The 18049-nt window shown below is 38.8% G+C and overlaps 1 protein-coding gene across 1 annotated transcript in view; it reads left to right on the forward strand.

The window, feature by feature from the left end:
* The first annotated feature begins 889 nt into the window (after positions 1–889).
* LOC119002040 (cytochrome P450 3A19-like) overlaps positions 890–18049 on the forward strand; it is a 30219-nt gene continuing 13059 nt past the window's right edge. Inside the window, exons 1-4 of the mRNA XM_037067728.1 lie at positions 890–1204; positions 2486–2552; positions 13437–13597; positions 15776–16002. Of these exons, the coding sequence (XP_036923623.1) occupies positions 896–1204; positions 2486–2552; positions 13437–13597; positions 15776–16002 (764 nt within the window). The 5' untranslated portion in view covers positions 890–895. The remainder of the gene's footprint in view (positions 1205–2485; positions 2553–13436; positions 13598–15775; positions 16003–18049) is intronic.

Consider the following 18049-nt stretch of genomic DNA (forward strand, 5'->3'; position numbering starts at 1 on the left):
TTTAAAAATATCACTAGTAATCTCCCTTTTTTCATTTTTCATGCTAGTAATTAAAATGTTCTTCTCTTTATTCTTGATCAATTTATCTAAATGTCTTCAAAGAATCATCTTTTGATTTCAGTATTCTTCTCTGTTGTTTTTATTCTTTATTTTATTAGCTTCTTTTCTCTCATCTGTATTATTTCCTTTAATTGCTTCCTTTGGTTTTGTTTGCTCTTTTTTCTCAATGTGTTAAGGAGGAAAATGTGGTTATTGATTTGAGATCTTTGGTTTTTTTTTAAGTGTAGTCATTTATAGCTATAAATTTCTCTCTGAGTGCCACTATCGTTACATCCATGAATTTTGCTATGTTATGTCTCAATTTTTATTCATCTCAAGGTAATTCCCAACTACCCATTTGATTTCTTCTACAACCCATGGATTTTTAGAGGGTATTTTTTAAATTTCCATATATTAGTGAGTTTCCAAATTTTCTGTCTATTATTGATTTCTCATTCCATTTCATTGTGGTCAAAAGACATACACCATATTATTACTATCCTAACTATCAATTCATTTAAAAATATGTTTTGGTTAATGTATTATTATACAATGCATATTTCTTATAAAATTTCCAATTTTTTTAAAAGACAAGAAATAAGACTCACCTATAATTAAACACTCAGATACAATAATTGTTGACATTTGGGTGTCTAGTGTTCTACCGTGTCCATGCATGTGCGTCTGACTACTAGTTCTTGAACAGTGAGATTAATTAAAGTCTCAGACTCTGGTCTGGTTTATTCAGGGACAGTCTAATTCTGTAGATAAAATGTAAAGCCATTCAGGAATGTAATCCTGTTCCTTTAGTCACCCAAAAGACGAGGAAGCGGCTGCCGATCTCACTGCTACAGTGATGGTCCTTGTATGTGAACTTGCCCTTCCTAAGCCATGTGCTTGGAGTCTGAGCAAAGGTCATAGAGAGAATGGCTCCTTGTTGAGAAGCCTGGTGTCTTTTACTCTTCAGATTAGAAGAGAAAATTATAATTGCCCCAGGTGTATTTGTATTTTCATTGTGCTTTCTTTTTTTCTTACAGTGCTCTTTCCATTCCTTACCCCAGTTTTTGAAGTATTAAATATTCATCTGTTTCCAAAAAGCGTTACTGATTTTTTCATAAAAACTGTAGAAAGAATGAAAGAAAGTCGGCTCCAAGATAAACAAAAGGTAAAATCTGTTGGTGGTTACATGAGTGTGTTCCCTTTTTGATAATTTATTGAACTGTATACATATAATTTGTGCACTTCTCTTATTTTTGGTTGGGTAGAGAACTCTAGGTTTATAGGAGAAACGTTATATAACATTTTGTAGGGAATAAAGAAGGTAGAGTTTGGGAAAGGAAAAAGGAAAATGAGTCAGAGAGACAATGTTTGAAATATAACAATGGTTAGTATGTCACCACATAAAAATTTTTCAGATCTTTTTTCACATAAAACATACAACTTTCTTTCAATAAATTGTGAAAGAAAGAAGTGCTATTTTTCTTGTATTCTCATTTCCCCAGGCCTTAAACTGGCACAGAATCATGACTTCCAAGCCTCTTACTTTACACATTCTGCAATGAAGGCCCCATGAGGCACCTGACAGAGTGCACTCACTCTGTTAAGTCTGAGCCTGCTCAGAGACTGAGAGGGCAGGAGTTTCCTCTGGGCCTTGAGGTTATAAACTGGCCAACCCAGCTTTGCCTTCATGAACCTGGAGACCAGCACAAGAATGTCTGCAAGTCACGGTGATAGGGTCAGTTACCCCAGGATTTCAGTGAACATTGTGGAGAGTTCTGGGATGGTGGGACATTTGAAACTGATCACAGAAAAAGCATCAGTAAACTCTTCAAGTGTTTGGAGGTTAATCTATGTGGCCATTCATGAAAAATTAAGGCTAGAGAAAAAAAGTGAGAAAAAATTGAGGTCAGGGATTTTTTTATTTTTTATTTTTTGTGAGCAAGCAGGTCTGACAAGAAAGGGAGCAGGCACTTTTTGACCAGGAAGCTGTGTTCAAAAGTGAGAGAAGCCCAAAATCAGAGAGAGTGAGAACCAGAAAGCAGTTGAATTTTGCCTGAATTTCTCCCAGGAGAATATCCTGCTCTCCACTATTGGTAGCTGCATGTTTGTGCTCATTGATGACTCAGCACTAGTAAGACTTCTGGACTTAAAGGGACCTATTATACAGCATAGCGAATATAGTCAATAATATTGCAATACCTGTGGACCAGGTGGGTACTGGAAATGTTCAGGGGTGTACCTTATAAAGTATATGATTGTCTCACCACTATGTTGTATGCTCAAAATTAATACAAAATAGTATTGAATGTAATCTGTAGTTGAAAAATAAATTTGAGAAAGAAATATAGGGATCATTTTATTAGGAAAGAAATACAGTACTTCACTCTTGATTTATTTCTGACTTCACAAGTGACTATGTCAATGTAATTTTTCCTTCTGCTTTCAGCACCGAGTGGATTTTTTGCAGCTGATGATTAACTCCCAGAATTCCAAAGAAACAGACTCCCATAAAGGTAAACAAGTCATGGTCAGAGGGCCAGCGATGGGGATGCTCAAATGTAGGCATTGGTTCTGAAAATGTGCATGAAGTTTTCTATGCAGATGAGAATTTCTGCCAAATTGAAGAATGACAGATACTTAGATATAAATGGTAGCCAGAGGCACTTTCTAGAAGCATGAAGTTATGACTTTGTTCAAATCTTGAAGGGTACCAGAAACAAGAATTTTATGCCCAGAAGTCAGTCAGTGGCCTTTAGTCACCTATACCAGGACCTCTGTGGAGCTTGTTTCCAATGTTTAGTCTCTCGCTTCATCCAGCAGTATGGACATTTGCATTACCACTTCATCACATTAGGCAGGACAACTGTAGCTGAACAACAATAAAAAAATAAAGGTATGATCAAAGGATTAAGTATTATTAAGTATTAAATTATTAACTACAAATTTAACTATGAAAAAAGGGACTTCAGACATACTGCACCTTCTCACACAACCAAAAGAAGGACAACAACAAATTTAAAAACAAAAACAACCAGAACTGCTAGAAAATTGAACTGTATGGAAGTCCGACAACCAAGGAGTTGAAGAAGAAACATTCATCCAGACCAGTAGGAGGGCAGAGACAGACAGCCAGGAGAAGAGGACTCATGTCAATGCAGCAGCTGGCGGACCAGGGTGGGCAAGACTGAGGCTGGTGGGCAAGGTAGCGAACCTGGCAAGGCGACAGATTGCAGATGGGTGGTCCCACATTCATGTGCAGATAAACCAGGAGGAACAACTGGGGAGTGAGACAGACCATGCAACCAAGAGTTCAAGCATGGGGAAATAAATCTTCAAACCTCTGTCTGAAAACAACAGTGGGGGTTGAGGCAACAGCGGGAGAAACTCCCAGCCTCACAGGGTAGTTCATTGGAGAGACCCACAGGGTCCTAGGATGTACACAAACCCACCTGAGAATCAGCACCAGAAGGGCCTGATTTGATTGTGGGTAGCAGGAGAAGTGACTGAAAACCAGCAGAGAGCAGAGCAAGTGGCAGTGTTCCCTCTTGGACCCCTCCCACACAGACAGTATCACAATGTAGCAACATGAGTTGCCCTGCCCTGGTGAACACCTAAGGCTCTGCCCCTTACTAAGTAATAGGCACACCAAGACAAAAAAAATGCCCAAATGAAAGAACAGATCAAAGCTCCAGAAAAAAATACCACTAAGCAATGAAGAGATGCCAAGCTATAAGATGCACAGTTCAAAACACTGGTAATCAGGATGCTCACAAGAATGGTTGAGTACAGATGAAAAATAGAGGAAGAAGTGAAGGCTATGCAAATTGAAATGAAGGAAAATATAGAGAGAACCAACAGTGAATGTCAGGAAACCAGGACTCAAGTCAACAGTTTGGAATAGAAGGAAGAATGAAAAATTCGACCAGAACAGAATGAAGAAACAAGAATTCAAAAAAAAGTGAGGAGAGGCTTAGGAACCTCCAGGACAAGACAACGTTGAACATTCTAACATTCAAATCATAGGGGTTCCATAAGGAGAAGAGGAAGAGCAAGAAATTGAAAGCTTACTTGAAAAATAATGGAGAACTTTCCCCAATCCAGAAATGGAAATAGACTTCCAGGAAGTCCAGGAAGCTCAGAGAGTCCCAAAGAAGTTGGACCCAAGGAAGCACACACCCCACACCCAGGAACATCATAATTACATTAGCCAAGACTACAGATAAGGAGAAAATCTTAAAAGCAGCAAGAGAAAAGGAGACAATTACCTACAAAAGAATGCCCATAAGACTGTCAGCTGATTTCTCAAAAGAAACCTTGAAGTCAAGAAGGGGCTGGAAAGAAGTATTCCAAGTCATGAAAGGCAAGGACCTACATCCAAGATTACTCCATCCAGCAAAGCTATAATTTAGAATGGAAGGGCAGATGAAGTGCTTCTCAGATAAGGTCAGGTTAAAGGAGTTCATCATCACGAAGCCCTTATTATACGAAATGTTAAAGAGATTTATCTAAGAAAAAGAAGATCAAAACTATGAACAGTAAAATGACAACAAGCACACAGTTATTAACAACTGAACCTAAAATGAAAACAAAAACAAACTAAGCAAACAACTACAACAGGAACAGAATCACAGAAATGAAGATCACATGGAGGGTTATCAGTGGGGGAGTGAGTAGGGAGGGGGGAGAAAGGTACAGAGAATAAGTAGCATGAATGGTAGGTAGAAGATAGAGAGGGGGAGGTTAAGAATAGTAGAGGAAATGTAGAAGCCAAAAAACTTATATGTATGACCCATAGGCATGAATTAAAAGAGGGGAATGCAGGTGGGAGGGGATGTGCAGGGTGGAGGGGAATAAAGGGGGAAAATGGGACAACTACAATAGCATAATCAATAGAACATATGAAAAACTATTGTGCATTTATACAAGGTAATACTATGCAGCAGAAAGGAGCTCCTACCATTTGCAACAGCATGGATATAACTGGAGAGCATTATGCTAAGTGAAATAAGCCAGGAGGTGAAAAACAAATATCATATAATCTCAACTTTAAGTGGAACCTAATGAACAAAGCAAACAAGCAAGTAAAATACAACCGGAGACATTGGAATTAAGAACAAGCAGACAGTAACCACAGGGGAGATGGGAGAGGATAATGGCCGGGGAGGATGAAGGGTTTTCAGGAACAACAATAAAGGACGCATGGACAAAACCAAGGAGTGGTGAAAACAGGGGATGGAGGTGGAGATGACTGGGGTAGGGAGAAATGTGTGGGGAGAGGGCAGAAAACTGTACTTGAACGACAATAAAATTTTGAAAAAAGAGAGTAGAAAGGATGCTACTAACTGGAAGACATAGAATATTCACAAAGGAAAAAAAAAGACTTCATCACATTAGGAAGAACATTGCACAGTGCGGATGCCTTTACTTTAAAGCAGTGTCTCCAGGTATCTTGATGGGTCTTGAAATTGTTAGTTTCCCAGTTTCCTTTCTCCCTCTCTCTCTCTCTCTCTCTCCCTCCCTCCCTTCCTTCCTCCCCGTCCCTCTCTGCCTCTTTTTCTCATCTCTCTGTCTGGTCTAATACAACCTTCTTGATAAAGAACATTTTTTTATGTGTACATTGTTCAACAGATTTACCACCAAGCACATGTGGCTATTGCACAATTTGACATGTGAGCAGTGGAACTGAAAACTGAATCCTATATTTAATTTTAACTAATTAAGATATAAATAACCACATGTAGCCTGAGGCTACCATATTGGACAGCACAACTCTAATCTTTGAATATCATGGGGTAAATCCTAACTAGGGGATAGAATTTGATAGTTGAAGTTATCTCAACAGTATCATAAAAATCACCATAGAAAAATCAGAACTCTGTAGACCTTTCTTGTTTTTAGTTGTGAATCACAAGGTTGTGGGGAGTACCATGTTTATTTCAGTGTTCTAAGTACCTTAATGTCCTGATGCAGTTCCAAGCCAATAGAGTAGAGCTTGACCACACTTATCCTGTCAGGAGAAAATGAAAAAGGAGGCCAATTTGCTCACAAGAGCTGTTTGCCCAGCATAAAATAGAGCAAAGAGACGGGGCATGTGCTGAGAAAGATGACTTTAGAGTCACGATTGAATAAATACTGCTAATTCCACTCACTGGACCCTACGTTTCTATATTTCATGCTGTCCAATGCTCTTCTATCAGCACATTCTTTCTTCTGCTATTTTAATGCCACTGATTAGACTAAGATCAACTACCTATCTTTTATATTTTTTCTTCCTCTGTAGTTTATGCACATATCTGAGATCATTGATTTTGGAAACACGTGCCCCAGGTCTTCTATTACCTGATGCCTCTTAAAGGTATAACCCATGTTTCTTAAGCTGGGTTGTGAATACAACTCGCCATGTGACTTGAAAGTTTATACTGTGATTCGATAGTTCTAGCTTGACATTGGGGTTTGACATTCTACATTTCTAATAAGCTCCCAGGTACTGCTGATGCTGCTGATCCATAGATGACATTTTGAGTAGAAGACTCTATCTGTAGCCCATTCTTGTTCTCTTAAGTTGCTGAAAACATGTTTTTGTACTGCAATACCATGTGGGGACAGGGCCTCTCCAAACCAGCTGGGAGTTGCTGCCTAGATCCATATATATATATATATATATATACCAACAGTGCAGTATAGTTCCGTTTTCCCCACAACCTCTCCAGCACTTGTTGTTTGTTGATATGTTTATGATGACCATTATGACTAGTGTGAAGTGGTATCTCACTGTGCTTTTAATTTGCATCTCTCTGATGGCTAGTGATGCTGAGTATCTTTTCATATGTATCTGGGCCCTCTGTATGTCCTCCTTGGAGAAGCATTTGTTCAGGACCTTTGCCCATTTTTAAAAAATGGGTTGTCTTCCTGGAGTGCAGTCATGAGGTATTTATATATTTTGGAGATCAAACCCTTATCTGATGTGTCATTGGCAAATATATTTTCCCATACAGTTGGTTCCCTTTTCATTTTGCTACTGTTTTCTTTAGCTGTGCAGAAGCTTTTTATTTTGATGAAGTCCCATTTGTTTATTCTTTTCTTTATTTCCCTTGCTCTGGGGACATATTGGTGAAAATATTGCTGTGTGGAATATTTGAGATTTTCCTACCTATGTTCTCTTCTAAGGCTTTTATGGTATTATAATTTATATTTAAGTCTCTTATCCATATTAAGTTTATTTTTGTGTATGATGTAAGTTAATGGTCATTTCCATTTGTTCAATAGGCTATTCTTACTTCATTTTATGCTGCTGCCACCTTTGTCAAATATTAATTGACTGTAGAGACTTTGGGTTATTTCTGGCTCTCTATTTTGTTGCATTGATTTATGTGTCTGTTCTTATGCCAGTTCCATACTGTTTTGATTACAGTGGCCTTGTAACAAAGTTTGATGTCAAGTATGGTGATCCCTTCTACTTTGTTTTTCTTTCTCAAAAGTGCCGCAGCTATTCGGGGTCATTTATGGTTCCATATAAATTTTTTAAATGTTTGTTCTATATTTGTGAAATTTGCTGTTGATATTTTAATAGAGACTGCCTTGAATATGTTCCTATATACATCAGTTAAGTCCATTTGATCTAGGACATTGTTGAATGCTGCACTATCTTTGTTGATATTTTGTTTGGAAAATCTATCCATTTTTGACAGTGGGGTGTTACATTTCCCTACTATAATTGTGTTGCTGTCTATATCTTTTTTGAAGTTCCCCCCAATTGTCCTAATGTATTTGGGTGCTCCTTTGTTGGGTGCATGTGTGTTTATGTCTTCTTGATGGATTATCCCCTTGAGTATTATGAAGTGTCCTTCAGTATCTCTTTTTATGGCCTTTGTTTTGAAGTCTATTTTATTTGATATAAGTATTGCTATCCCAGCTTCTTTTTTCCTGTCCATCTGCATGGAATATTTTTCCCAACCCTTCACTTTCAGTCTGTGTAGGTCTTTTTTTCTGAGGTGGGTCTCTTGGAGGCTGGGTATGTGTGTCATGTTTTCTTATCTATTCAGCTACCCTATGTCTTTTGATTGGAGCATTTAATCCATTAACATTTGAGGTTATTATTCTTAGGTAGTTATTCATCGCCATTTTACTTTCTTTGTACCTGTGTTCCTCTCGCTCTCACTGTTTTTTCCCCCTTTTCTTAAAGCAGTCCCTTTAGCATCTTTTGCAGAGCTGGTTTGGTTGAGGTGTATTCTTTTAGACTTCTCCTGTCTGGGAAGCTCCTTATTTGGCCTTCCATTTTAGTTGAGAGCCTCGCTGGATAAAGTAGTCTTGGTTGCAGGCCTTTGGTTTTCTTTACTTGGAATAGTTCTTGCCAGTCCCTTCTGGCTTGTAGTGTTTCCATTGAGAAATCAGCTGCTAGTCTTATCAGGCCTCCCTTTATGTTACTTCTTGTTTCTCCTTTGCTGCCTTTAAGATTCTCTTTTTCTCTTTGAATTATGCCATTTTAATTATGATGTGTCTTGGAGTGGGCCTCTTTGGGTTCCTCCTAATTTGGGCCTTCTCTGCTTCCTGGATTTATGTGACTTTTTCATCAAATTAGGAAAGTTTTCCATTATTACTTTTTCAAATAGGTTTTCTATCCCTTGCTCTTTTTCTCCTCCTTCTGGTAACCCTATTATACAGATATTGTTATGTTTTGTGTTGTTCTGTAGTTCCCTTAAGCCCCTCTTCATTGTTTTTTAGCTTTTTTTCCCTTGTCTCGCTCTTTCTGGGAGTTTTTTTACTACCTTGTCCTCCAGCTCGTTAATTTGATTTTCCGCTTCATCTAGCCTGCTTTTAATTCCGTCTACTGTGTTCTTCAATTCAGAAATTGTATTCTTCATTTCCTCTTGGCTCTTGTTGATAGCTTCTATGTCCTTTTCCATGCCGGTGTAATTCATAATAAATTCCTTGTAGCTTCCCTGTAATTTTTGGTAATTCTCACTCAGCTCATTGAGCTTCCTTATAATCATTGTTTTGAACTTAAAATCTGATAGTTGATGTGCCCCTATTTTATTTAGCATTCTTTCTGAAGATCCCTCCTTTCTTTTCATTTGGAGGTTCTTACCTTGTCTTCCCATTATTGTGAGACTCTTCTTGTTTGCCTCTGCTTCTTAAATTGATCTGTTTTGAGTCCCTGAGTTTGTGGTGTGAAGTTCTATGGTATGAGACCTATGGGATTCAGTGGTACCATCTCCTTGATCTCCTGAACTTAATGCTCTTGGGATGCCCTTTATGCCATTTATGGTGGCTCTCTGGATGTAATTGGGTTTTGATTATTATTGGATTGTTCTTTGGTGGGCCCTTGTCTCCAGCTGGTTGACTGAGGGTCACCACATCTTATATGCCGTTGTGCACATGCTGCCAGAACAAAACTACAAAACCCAGAGAACAAACTCACATCTGCAAATATATCTCCCAACACCCCCCCGACAACAATCCCATTATCAGCAGCAAATGAGCCCATATTAATAAGAGTATAAAGAGATTAAGACTATTAAAGAAGAGAAATAAACTATAGTATAAAATCTAATGACTTAATATGCACACACTTGATGGACAAGAAATGAATGTTAGAAAGCTATGCAGGAAAGAAATTATCCCTAATCATGGAGAAGACCACAGTGGATTTCAACTTGGTAGCCTCTAGTATTTACCACTGTTTTTTCTTTCTGGATCTGCCTCTGGTGATGTCAGATGTTGACCCCATCTGACCTAGGCAACCTGCTCTGAGACTGCCAGGGATCTACTGTCTGTGGCCATCTCCTTCCATTGTTAATCTAGTCACTCTGCACTCAGCAGTCAGGCTTAAGCACCACAGAGCCAAGGCAGAGTCTCTCCCAGGGTTAGGGCTGTTGTTTCCCATCAGGCTGCGGCCACTTGGAGGGGAGTGGTCTGCCTGAGCAGGATGGCTGCTGCCTTATGGGGGATGACTCAACACCAGGGTCCCATTGGCTACTCTTTCAGTTCTCTCTCAAAAGCTTCCATCCCTAGACTCTCATCAGACATCTCTAGCCTACTCTGCCCCTGCCTTTGCTGGAGCCCCAGGTAAGTGGCTACAAATGAAAATTTGTGCATTGATCCTTTAAATGGCTCTTTGTGTCTCCAGCTGTCCATCCTTAGCAGAGAGCAACCCTGCCACTTTGTGTGTGATTATCTGGGCTCTGTGCCCAGATAATCTGTGTGATTTTTGGGCTCTGGTGCTCTAAGCTGGGGATCCCAGCTTAGGGTTTAGATTCCACACTTCTCAGGCGGATCAAACCAGTTGCTTAATTATCCATCTGGTGCTGCCCCCTGTGAATGCCCAGCCAGGCTTCTTTAGTCTCCACTGCACACCTTACCAGTCAATTAGTGCTGAAGATAATTCTTCTCTGTCCAAGGTTATATGGCCTCTCTCTTGCTATTGGTCAATTTTTTTGTTCCAGGTAATTTCTCCACAATTTATTTGTGATTCCAGATTGGTCCTGGGAGGAAGTTAGTGTGGCTTCCATTTACTTCTTCACCATCTTGCCTCTTCCTAAAATATTATTTATTTAAATATCTTTCTGTTCTAAGTCCATTACAGGAACCATTTACATTTAACACCAATTTAAAAATATTGCTAAAGGGCTAAAAAGCAATGGTTTTTAAACTTTCTACTGGAAGGCAGTGTGGGTCCCTGCCTGTCTCCCGTGCTGGACAGCCACAAGCTATGTGAAGAGTCCAGAATCAGGGCTGTCCAGGCATCTCCATCAGGAGGTTGAGCAGACGTTTCCAGCCTGGCCATCTTCAAATCCATGCACTTGCCTGTTGTCTGCCTGATGTACAACAACCATCCCCCTCATTTATCCCACACACTAGTAGCAGATGACTGTTACCTATGTGGGACTCTTTGTCTGGCAGTCCTAGGGGCCTCCAGGGCCAGTCTCTTGTATTAAAACCCTGTGAGTACTCACTAGTTACTGGACCAAAGCAGGAGGGAGTGCTCATTCTCTTCCTGAGAAGTTTCTGATGACCCATGGAAACAGGCTTGTTGGCTGATTTTTTTAGCTATAGTAAAATCTGATTTACAAACTATTCCATACAAAACTGGGAAGAAAATTCAATTTTCCTTTTCCATTTGAGTGGGAAACACTAAGCATTATATCAGCACTCTTTAAGAAAACTGGAAAGTAAAATCATACAGGCATTTTTCTCCCATTCACTTCATGTGTTTGTACCAAACTGGGTATGTGGGTACCCAGCTTGCATGCTGGCCATGGGGGTGGGGTGCCAGGGTCTAGCTGGCCTCACCAATGGGACATGAGAGCTGCAGCTCTTTCCTTCCACTCTGCTCCTTATCTGTAAGAATTGGGTGCATTTTGATATTAAAATTCTTCCCAGTTTGAAAACTCAGTGTTTTTTTAACCAGAACTAGCACTAACGTACACCTTCCCTTTTCTCCCCCAGATTCACTAGAAAGATTAATTGAAACTATTTATAGAGAAAAAACAAATGGTTACCTAAGAGTATAATTATGAGAAATCTATTTCAAATGACTTTCTAAAGAAAATGTGTGATCATTTTTGAACCATAAGAAATATGTCCATATCTTTGATTTAAAAAAAAATCATTGAGAGAACTGGGCAGCTACATGCAAAAAAATGAAACTTGAGTACTAACTTACACTACACACCAAAATAAATTCAAAGTGGATAAAAATACTTAAATATAAGCCATGACATCATTAAAGTCCTAGAGAAGAACATTGGTAGGAAAATCTCAGGTATTTCATGCAGCAACATTTTTACTGATATGTTCCCTAGAGCAAGCAAGGGACATAAAGGAAAGAATAAACAAATGGGATCTCATCAAAATAAAAAAGCTTCTGCATGACTAAAGAAAACAATATTAAGATAAAAAGAGAACCAACTGTTTGGGAAAATGTATTTGCCAATGATACCTCAGACAAGGGTTTAATCTCCAAAATATACAAAGAATTTACATGACTCCACTCTAAGAAGACAAGTAACCCAATTAAAAAGTGGCCAAAGGACTTGAACAGACATTACTCCAAGGAGGACATACAGAGGATCCAGAGACACATGAAAAGATGCTCAATATTGCTAGCTATCAGAGAGATGCAAATTAAAACCACAATGAGATACCACTTTAAACCAGTCAGAATGGCTGTCATAAACAAAGAAACAAACAACAAGTGTTGGAGAGGCTGTGGGAGAAAGGGGAGTTTAGTTCACTGTTGGTGGGATTGCAGACTGTTACAACCACTATGGAAAACAGTATGGAATTTTCTAAGAAAACTAAAAATGAACATGCCTTTTGACCCAGCAATTTCACTCTTAGGAGTATATCCTAAGAGCCCTGAAACACCAAAAGAATCTATGCACCCCAATGTTCATAGCAGCACAATTTACAATAGCCAAGAGTTGGAAGCAACCTAGGTGCCCATCAGTAAATGAATAGATCAAAATACTATGCTACATTTACACAATGAAATTCTATGCAGCAGAAAGAAAGAAGGAGCTCCTACCCTTAGCAACAGCATTGATGGAACTGGAAAGCATTATGCTGAGTGAAATAAGCCGGGCAGTGAAAGACAAATACCATATGATCTCACCTTTAACAGGAACCTAACAACAAAATAAACAAGCAAGCAAAACATAACCAAAGACACTGAAATAGAGAACAGGGGAATAGTGACCAGAGGGGAGAGGGGAGGGAATTTCAGGGGAAAAGGGGAAGGATTTACAGGAACAAGTGTAAAGGACACATGTACAAAATATAAGGAGGGTGGAAATGAAAGGGAGGTGGGGAGCACTGGGGGTGTGGGCTGGGATGGCAGTAAAAGACAGAAAACTGTACTTGAACAATAATTAAATAAATTTAAATAAATAAATAAATCATTGAATTTATTGAAGCTTTTAAAATGCAACTATATTTAAAGTAAAATAAAATTAAGCTCTGTGAAACAAATAAACAAAAAAGATCCTTTAATTTTTCCTCACATAAGCCTTATTATTGCAAACGATCTCAAAATTTTTTTTCCTGGGTGAGAATGCTACCCTATATTACTTGTAGCTGAGCTACTTTTAGGATTTTTCAATAATGTACTGCATATATTACAGGAAAATGCTATCTCTGGAACTACCCAGCTGTATTAGTGGCAAGACTGACATGACCAAGAGCAGGTGGCCAAGAATAATGCAGACATTCGGAAAAACTGGATTAAGACTTTTTTCCTTTTTCTAGATCCATAAAATAAACATCAGAGTGTAAACCCCTTCCAATTTGATCTGAATATCCATTTTTTTCTACCAGCAATTTGGAGTTTCATATGGATTTATCATCACCTAAATTGTGAGAATGTACATTTACCTAAAATGTCTTTCTTCTCCTTTTAGCTCTGTCTGATCTGGAGCTCATTGCCCAATCTATTATCTTTATTTTTGCTGGCTATGAGACCACTAGCACTTCTCTCTCCTTCCTTATGTATTTATTGGCCACTCACCCTGATGTGCAGCAGAAACTGCAGGAGGAGATTGATGCCACATTTCCCAATAAGGTAAGTGGGTGATACCTGGAGAGGAAGGTAGAAAGTGAAACCTTAGCAAGGAAATAGAAGACAAGGATTTGTGTCCAGACTATGGTTTTGGACAGGTCATATGACCTTTCTGAGCCACAAGTCTTTCAGCTATAAGGTAAAGATTGTAGGTGCTACCTACTTTGAGAGTATCTTTCTTCTCTAGGAAAGCCCATATTGGGGTTCTTTTGATAGCAATAACATGGAAAGGTCGCTAAGAGACAGAGACTAGCTAAAGCACTGTGTTCTGCTTTTAGATAGTGATAATACAACAACAAAAAACAGCTCTGATAGCTAATATTTGCATCTTAATATATATCTCCAAGTGCCTTGTTTTAATAAATGAATTTAGTCTTTAAAAAATTCTGTATTAGTCAAGATAGGCTAGGTTATGTTTCAGTAACAGGTTGGTCCTCAAATCTCAGTGGCTTTACATAGCAAAATGTAACTTCTAATATTTATATGTCCAACATGGATTGTTAGAGGAGCATGGGAGTAGAAATCTCTGCTACACATAGTTACTAGGAAAAATAAGCTAAAAAGACCCCACTTTCTCATAGCTGCACTCTCTGGGATATAAGGCATTCATGTTGTTTGGAGAATAAAGAACTAGAGTAATTGCTCAGTAGGTTTCCATATGTTTTGACCCTGAATTGACATACATCATCTCAGCTCACAGCCCATTCTCAAAGCTGGTTTTCCCTGACATCTCTCTGGGCTAAGAGATGTGGAGACTACATGGGTTTTGGGCAAGCTGTGAATATCCCTGCCACACAATCTATGAAGTGTCAACTCTAGTTATCTCCATGTAACATCATAAAACTGAGCTACGGAGAGGTAAAATAACTCATACACGAGTCATGTAGTTAGTGGTGAAGAGGCCACTAGCCAAACCTTTAGCCTCTACCATATTGCCTCTTCAATATAACACCAAGTGATACCAAATGTTGCCACCACTGTTTTCAGATATCTGACAAAACTGGAATTCTTTGTGGTGGGAAAAGACTGGCCTCTGGAGCTAGAGAGTCTTGTCTGAGATCTTCACAGCTTCCAGTCAACCCCTGAAGCAACAACTAGGAGACTGTTCCAGCAAGGCAGCATGGGGCTGAGTGGGTTTCCACCTGTTTATAAGTTTCACTAGAATGAACTGTGTGCTCTGGTAGCTAGCATCCAGTCCCACCCTTCTTTTGCCATAGTTGATTTAGAAAGGAACTCATTTCTCTCCAAATTATTTATAGTTTCTATAACTATATAATATAATGTTTCTCTCCAAATTTTTTATTAAATATTTTTTATTTTTATTGTTGTTCAAGTTCAGTTTTCTCCCTTTCCCCTTCTCCACCATTCCAGGCTCCCCCACTTCCCTCCCATTTCCACCCCCAACCCTTGGTTTTGTCCATGTGTCCTTTATAGTTATTCCTGTAAACTCTTTACCCTTTTCCCCCATTATTCTCTCCCCTCTCCCTTCTGGTTGCTGTCAGTTTGTTCTTGATTTCAATGTCTTTGGTTATATTTTGCTTGCTTCTTTGTTTTGTTGATTAGGTTCCACTTATAGATGAGATCATATGGTATTTGTCTTTCAACTGCCTGGCTTATTTCACTTAGCATAATGCTCTCCAGTTCCATCGTATATATCATCTAAAGAGTTAGCAAGCAGAATTTTTAAGTCTTATTATTTTTATTTTTTATTGTTGTTTCATTATAATTGTCCTGCCTTTTTTCACCATTTCTCTTCCCTGCCCTCCATGCCACTCCCACAGTCAATCCCCACCCTCATTGTCCATGCCTGTGCAAGCAGAATTTTTCAACTAAAAAACTTAATGTCAGAAATTTTGCTCTTTCCTTGGTACAGAAGTGTGACCTCTCTTTTTGAAAGGATACAGTGCCAATGGCATATTTCAGTTAAGAGTAAGAGGGATTTTAGTTCCTGTTCAGAGTATTGTCCCAAAGTCTCCCATAGACATAACTACTCCACATATCTCAGTGGAACATTAAGCATGTAAAAGGACATGATAGATATTAAAATGTCTATAAATCCTAAGGCCCTTTACCAAAACAAGGTATTCTTTGGAGCTCCTAACATTCCTATAGAACTACATAGACTGAGTTGAAAGTTGATCTCAAACCTCAATTTATCAAAACCTCTTTTTTTCTTCCCAGGCACCTCCCACTTATGATGCTATGGTCCAGATGGAGTATCTTGACATGGTGTTGAATGAATCTCTCAGATTATTCCCAGTTCTTGGCAGACTTGAAAGAGTGTGTAAGAAAGACGTGAAAATCAATGGGGTGTTCATTCCCAAAGGGACGGTGGTGATTGTGCCAAGCTTTATTCTTCACCGAGACCCAGAGTACTGGTCAGAGCCTGAGGAGTTCCATCCCAAAAGGTACTGGGCCCCTCAGAAAGGGAACCCTACCTGATCCAGGCTGCTTGGGACATATATTGATGTCTGTTAGTACAGATGAGAAACTTATGGTCATATAATCATTTATATGTACACATTTTTACTTTACTTTTCTTTTTTGCTTTTTTTACTTTGCTCAAGTACAATTGTCTCCATTTTCCCTCCATCACTCTCCCCCATCCCACCAACCCCCAACTCCCACCCTCAACCCTACCCTCTCCTATTGGCTTTGTCCCTGGATCCTTTATACATGTTCCTTGATGACCATTACCCTACATTCCCCTGTTATCCCACACAACCATCCCCTCTGGTTGCTGTTGGTTTGTTCTTTATTTCAATATCTCTGATTATATTTTGCTTGTTTGTTTGTTTTGTTGATTAGGTTTCATTTATAAATGAGATCATATGGTATTTATCTTTTACTGCTGGGCTTATTTTGCTTAGCACAATGCCCTCCAGTTCCATCCATGTTTCAAAGGGTAGGAGCTCCTTCTTTCTTTCTGCTGCATGATATTCCATTGTGTAAATGTACCACAGTTATTTGGTCCACCCATTCACTGATGGCCACTTAGGTTGCTTCCAGCACTTACCTATTGTAAATTGTGCTGCTATAAACATTGGGTTGCAGAGGTTTTTTTAATTGATGCTTCAGGATTCCTTTTTTTAAAAAAATAATTTATTTATTTATTTTTACATAGAGGGGAAGAAGAGAAAGAGTGGGAGATAAACATCAATGTGTGGTTGCCTCTCATGTGTCCCCTACTGGAGACCTAGCCTGCAACCCAGGCATGTGCCCTGACTGGGAATTGAACTGGCGACCCTTTGCTTCACAGGCCTGGGCTCAATCCTGGCTACACCAACCAAGGTGTGTTTCAGGATTCTTAGGGTATAATCTCGGCAGCGGAATTGCCCGGTCAAAAGGAAGTTCCATTTTTAGGGTTTTTTTTTTTTAAGGAAATTCTGTTTTCCACAGTGGCTGCACCAGTCTGCATTCCTACCAACAGTGCACTAGGGTTCTCTTTCCTCCACAACCTCACCAGCACTTGTCATTTGTTGATTTGTTTATGATGGCCATTCCGACCAGTGAGGAGTGGTGTCTCATTGTAATTTTAATTTGCATGTCTCAGCAGCTTGTGATGCTAAGTATCCTTTCATATGCCTCTGGGCCCTGTATATCTCATAATTGGAGAAGTGTCTTTTCAGGTTCTTTGCTCATTTTTAAATTGGATTATTTGTCTTCCTGGAGTGAAATTCTGTATGTATTTTGGAGATCAAATTTTTGTCAGAGGTATCATTAGCAAATATATGTTCCCATACACTTGATTCCCTTTTTATTTTGCTGATGTTTTCTTTAGTCATACAGAAGCTTTTTATTTTAATGAGGTCTCATTTGTTTATTCTTTCATTTATGTCCCTTGCTCTAGATGACATATAGGTGAAAATATTGCTGCGTGGAATAGCTGACATTTTCCTGCCTATGTTCTCCTCTATGACGTTTATAAGTTAGGGCTTATATTTAAGTCTTTTATCCATCTTGAGTTTATTTTTGTTTATGGTGGAAGTTGGTGGTCAAATTTTATTTTTTTCCCATGTAGCTGTCGAGATCTCCTAACACCATTTCTTGAAGAAGCTATTTTTACTCTTCAAGCAATATATGCTTCTTCCCCCCTTTTCAAATACTAATTGACTATAAAGACCTGGGTTTATTTCTGGTCTTTATTCTGTTCTATTGATCTGCATTTCTGTCCTTATGCCAGTACCATAATGTTTTGATTACAGTGGCCTTAAAATATAGTTGGATATTAGGTTTGTGATCCCTCCTACTTTGTTCTTCTTTCTCAAAGTTGCTGTGCCTATTCGAGGTTGTTTATGGTTCCATATAAATTTTTTAAAGGTTTGTTCTATATCTATGAAATATGTCATTGGTATTTTAAGAGAGACTGCCTTGAATCTATAAATTGCTCTGGGTAGTATGGACATTTTGATGATGTTGATTCTTCCAATCCATAAACACAATATATGCTTCCAT

This window comes from Sturnira hondurensis, unplaced genomic scaffold (genome assembly GCF_014824575.4).
Source record: "Sturnira hondurensis isolate 20B ecotype Veracruz unplaced genomic scaffold, ASM1482457v3 Scaffold0017394, whole genome shotgun sequence".
NCBI lineage: Eukaryota > Metazoa > Chordata > Mammalia > Chiroptera > Phyllostomidae > Sturnira > Sturnira hondurensis.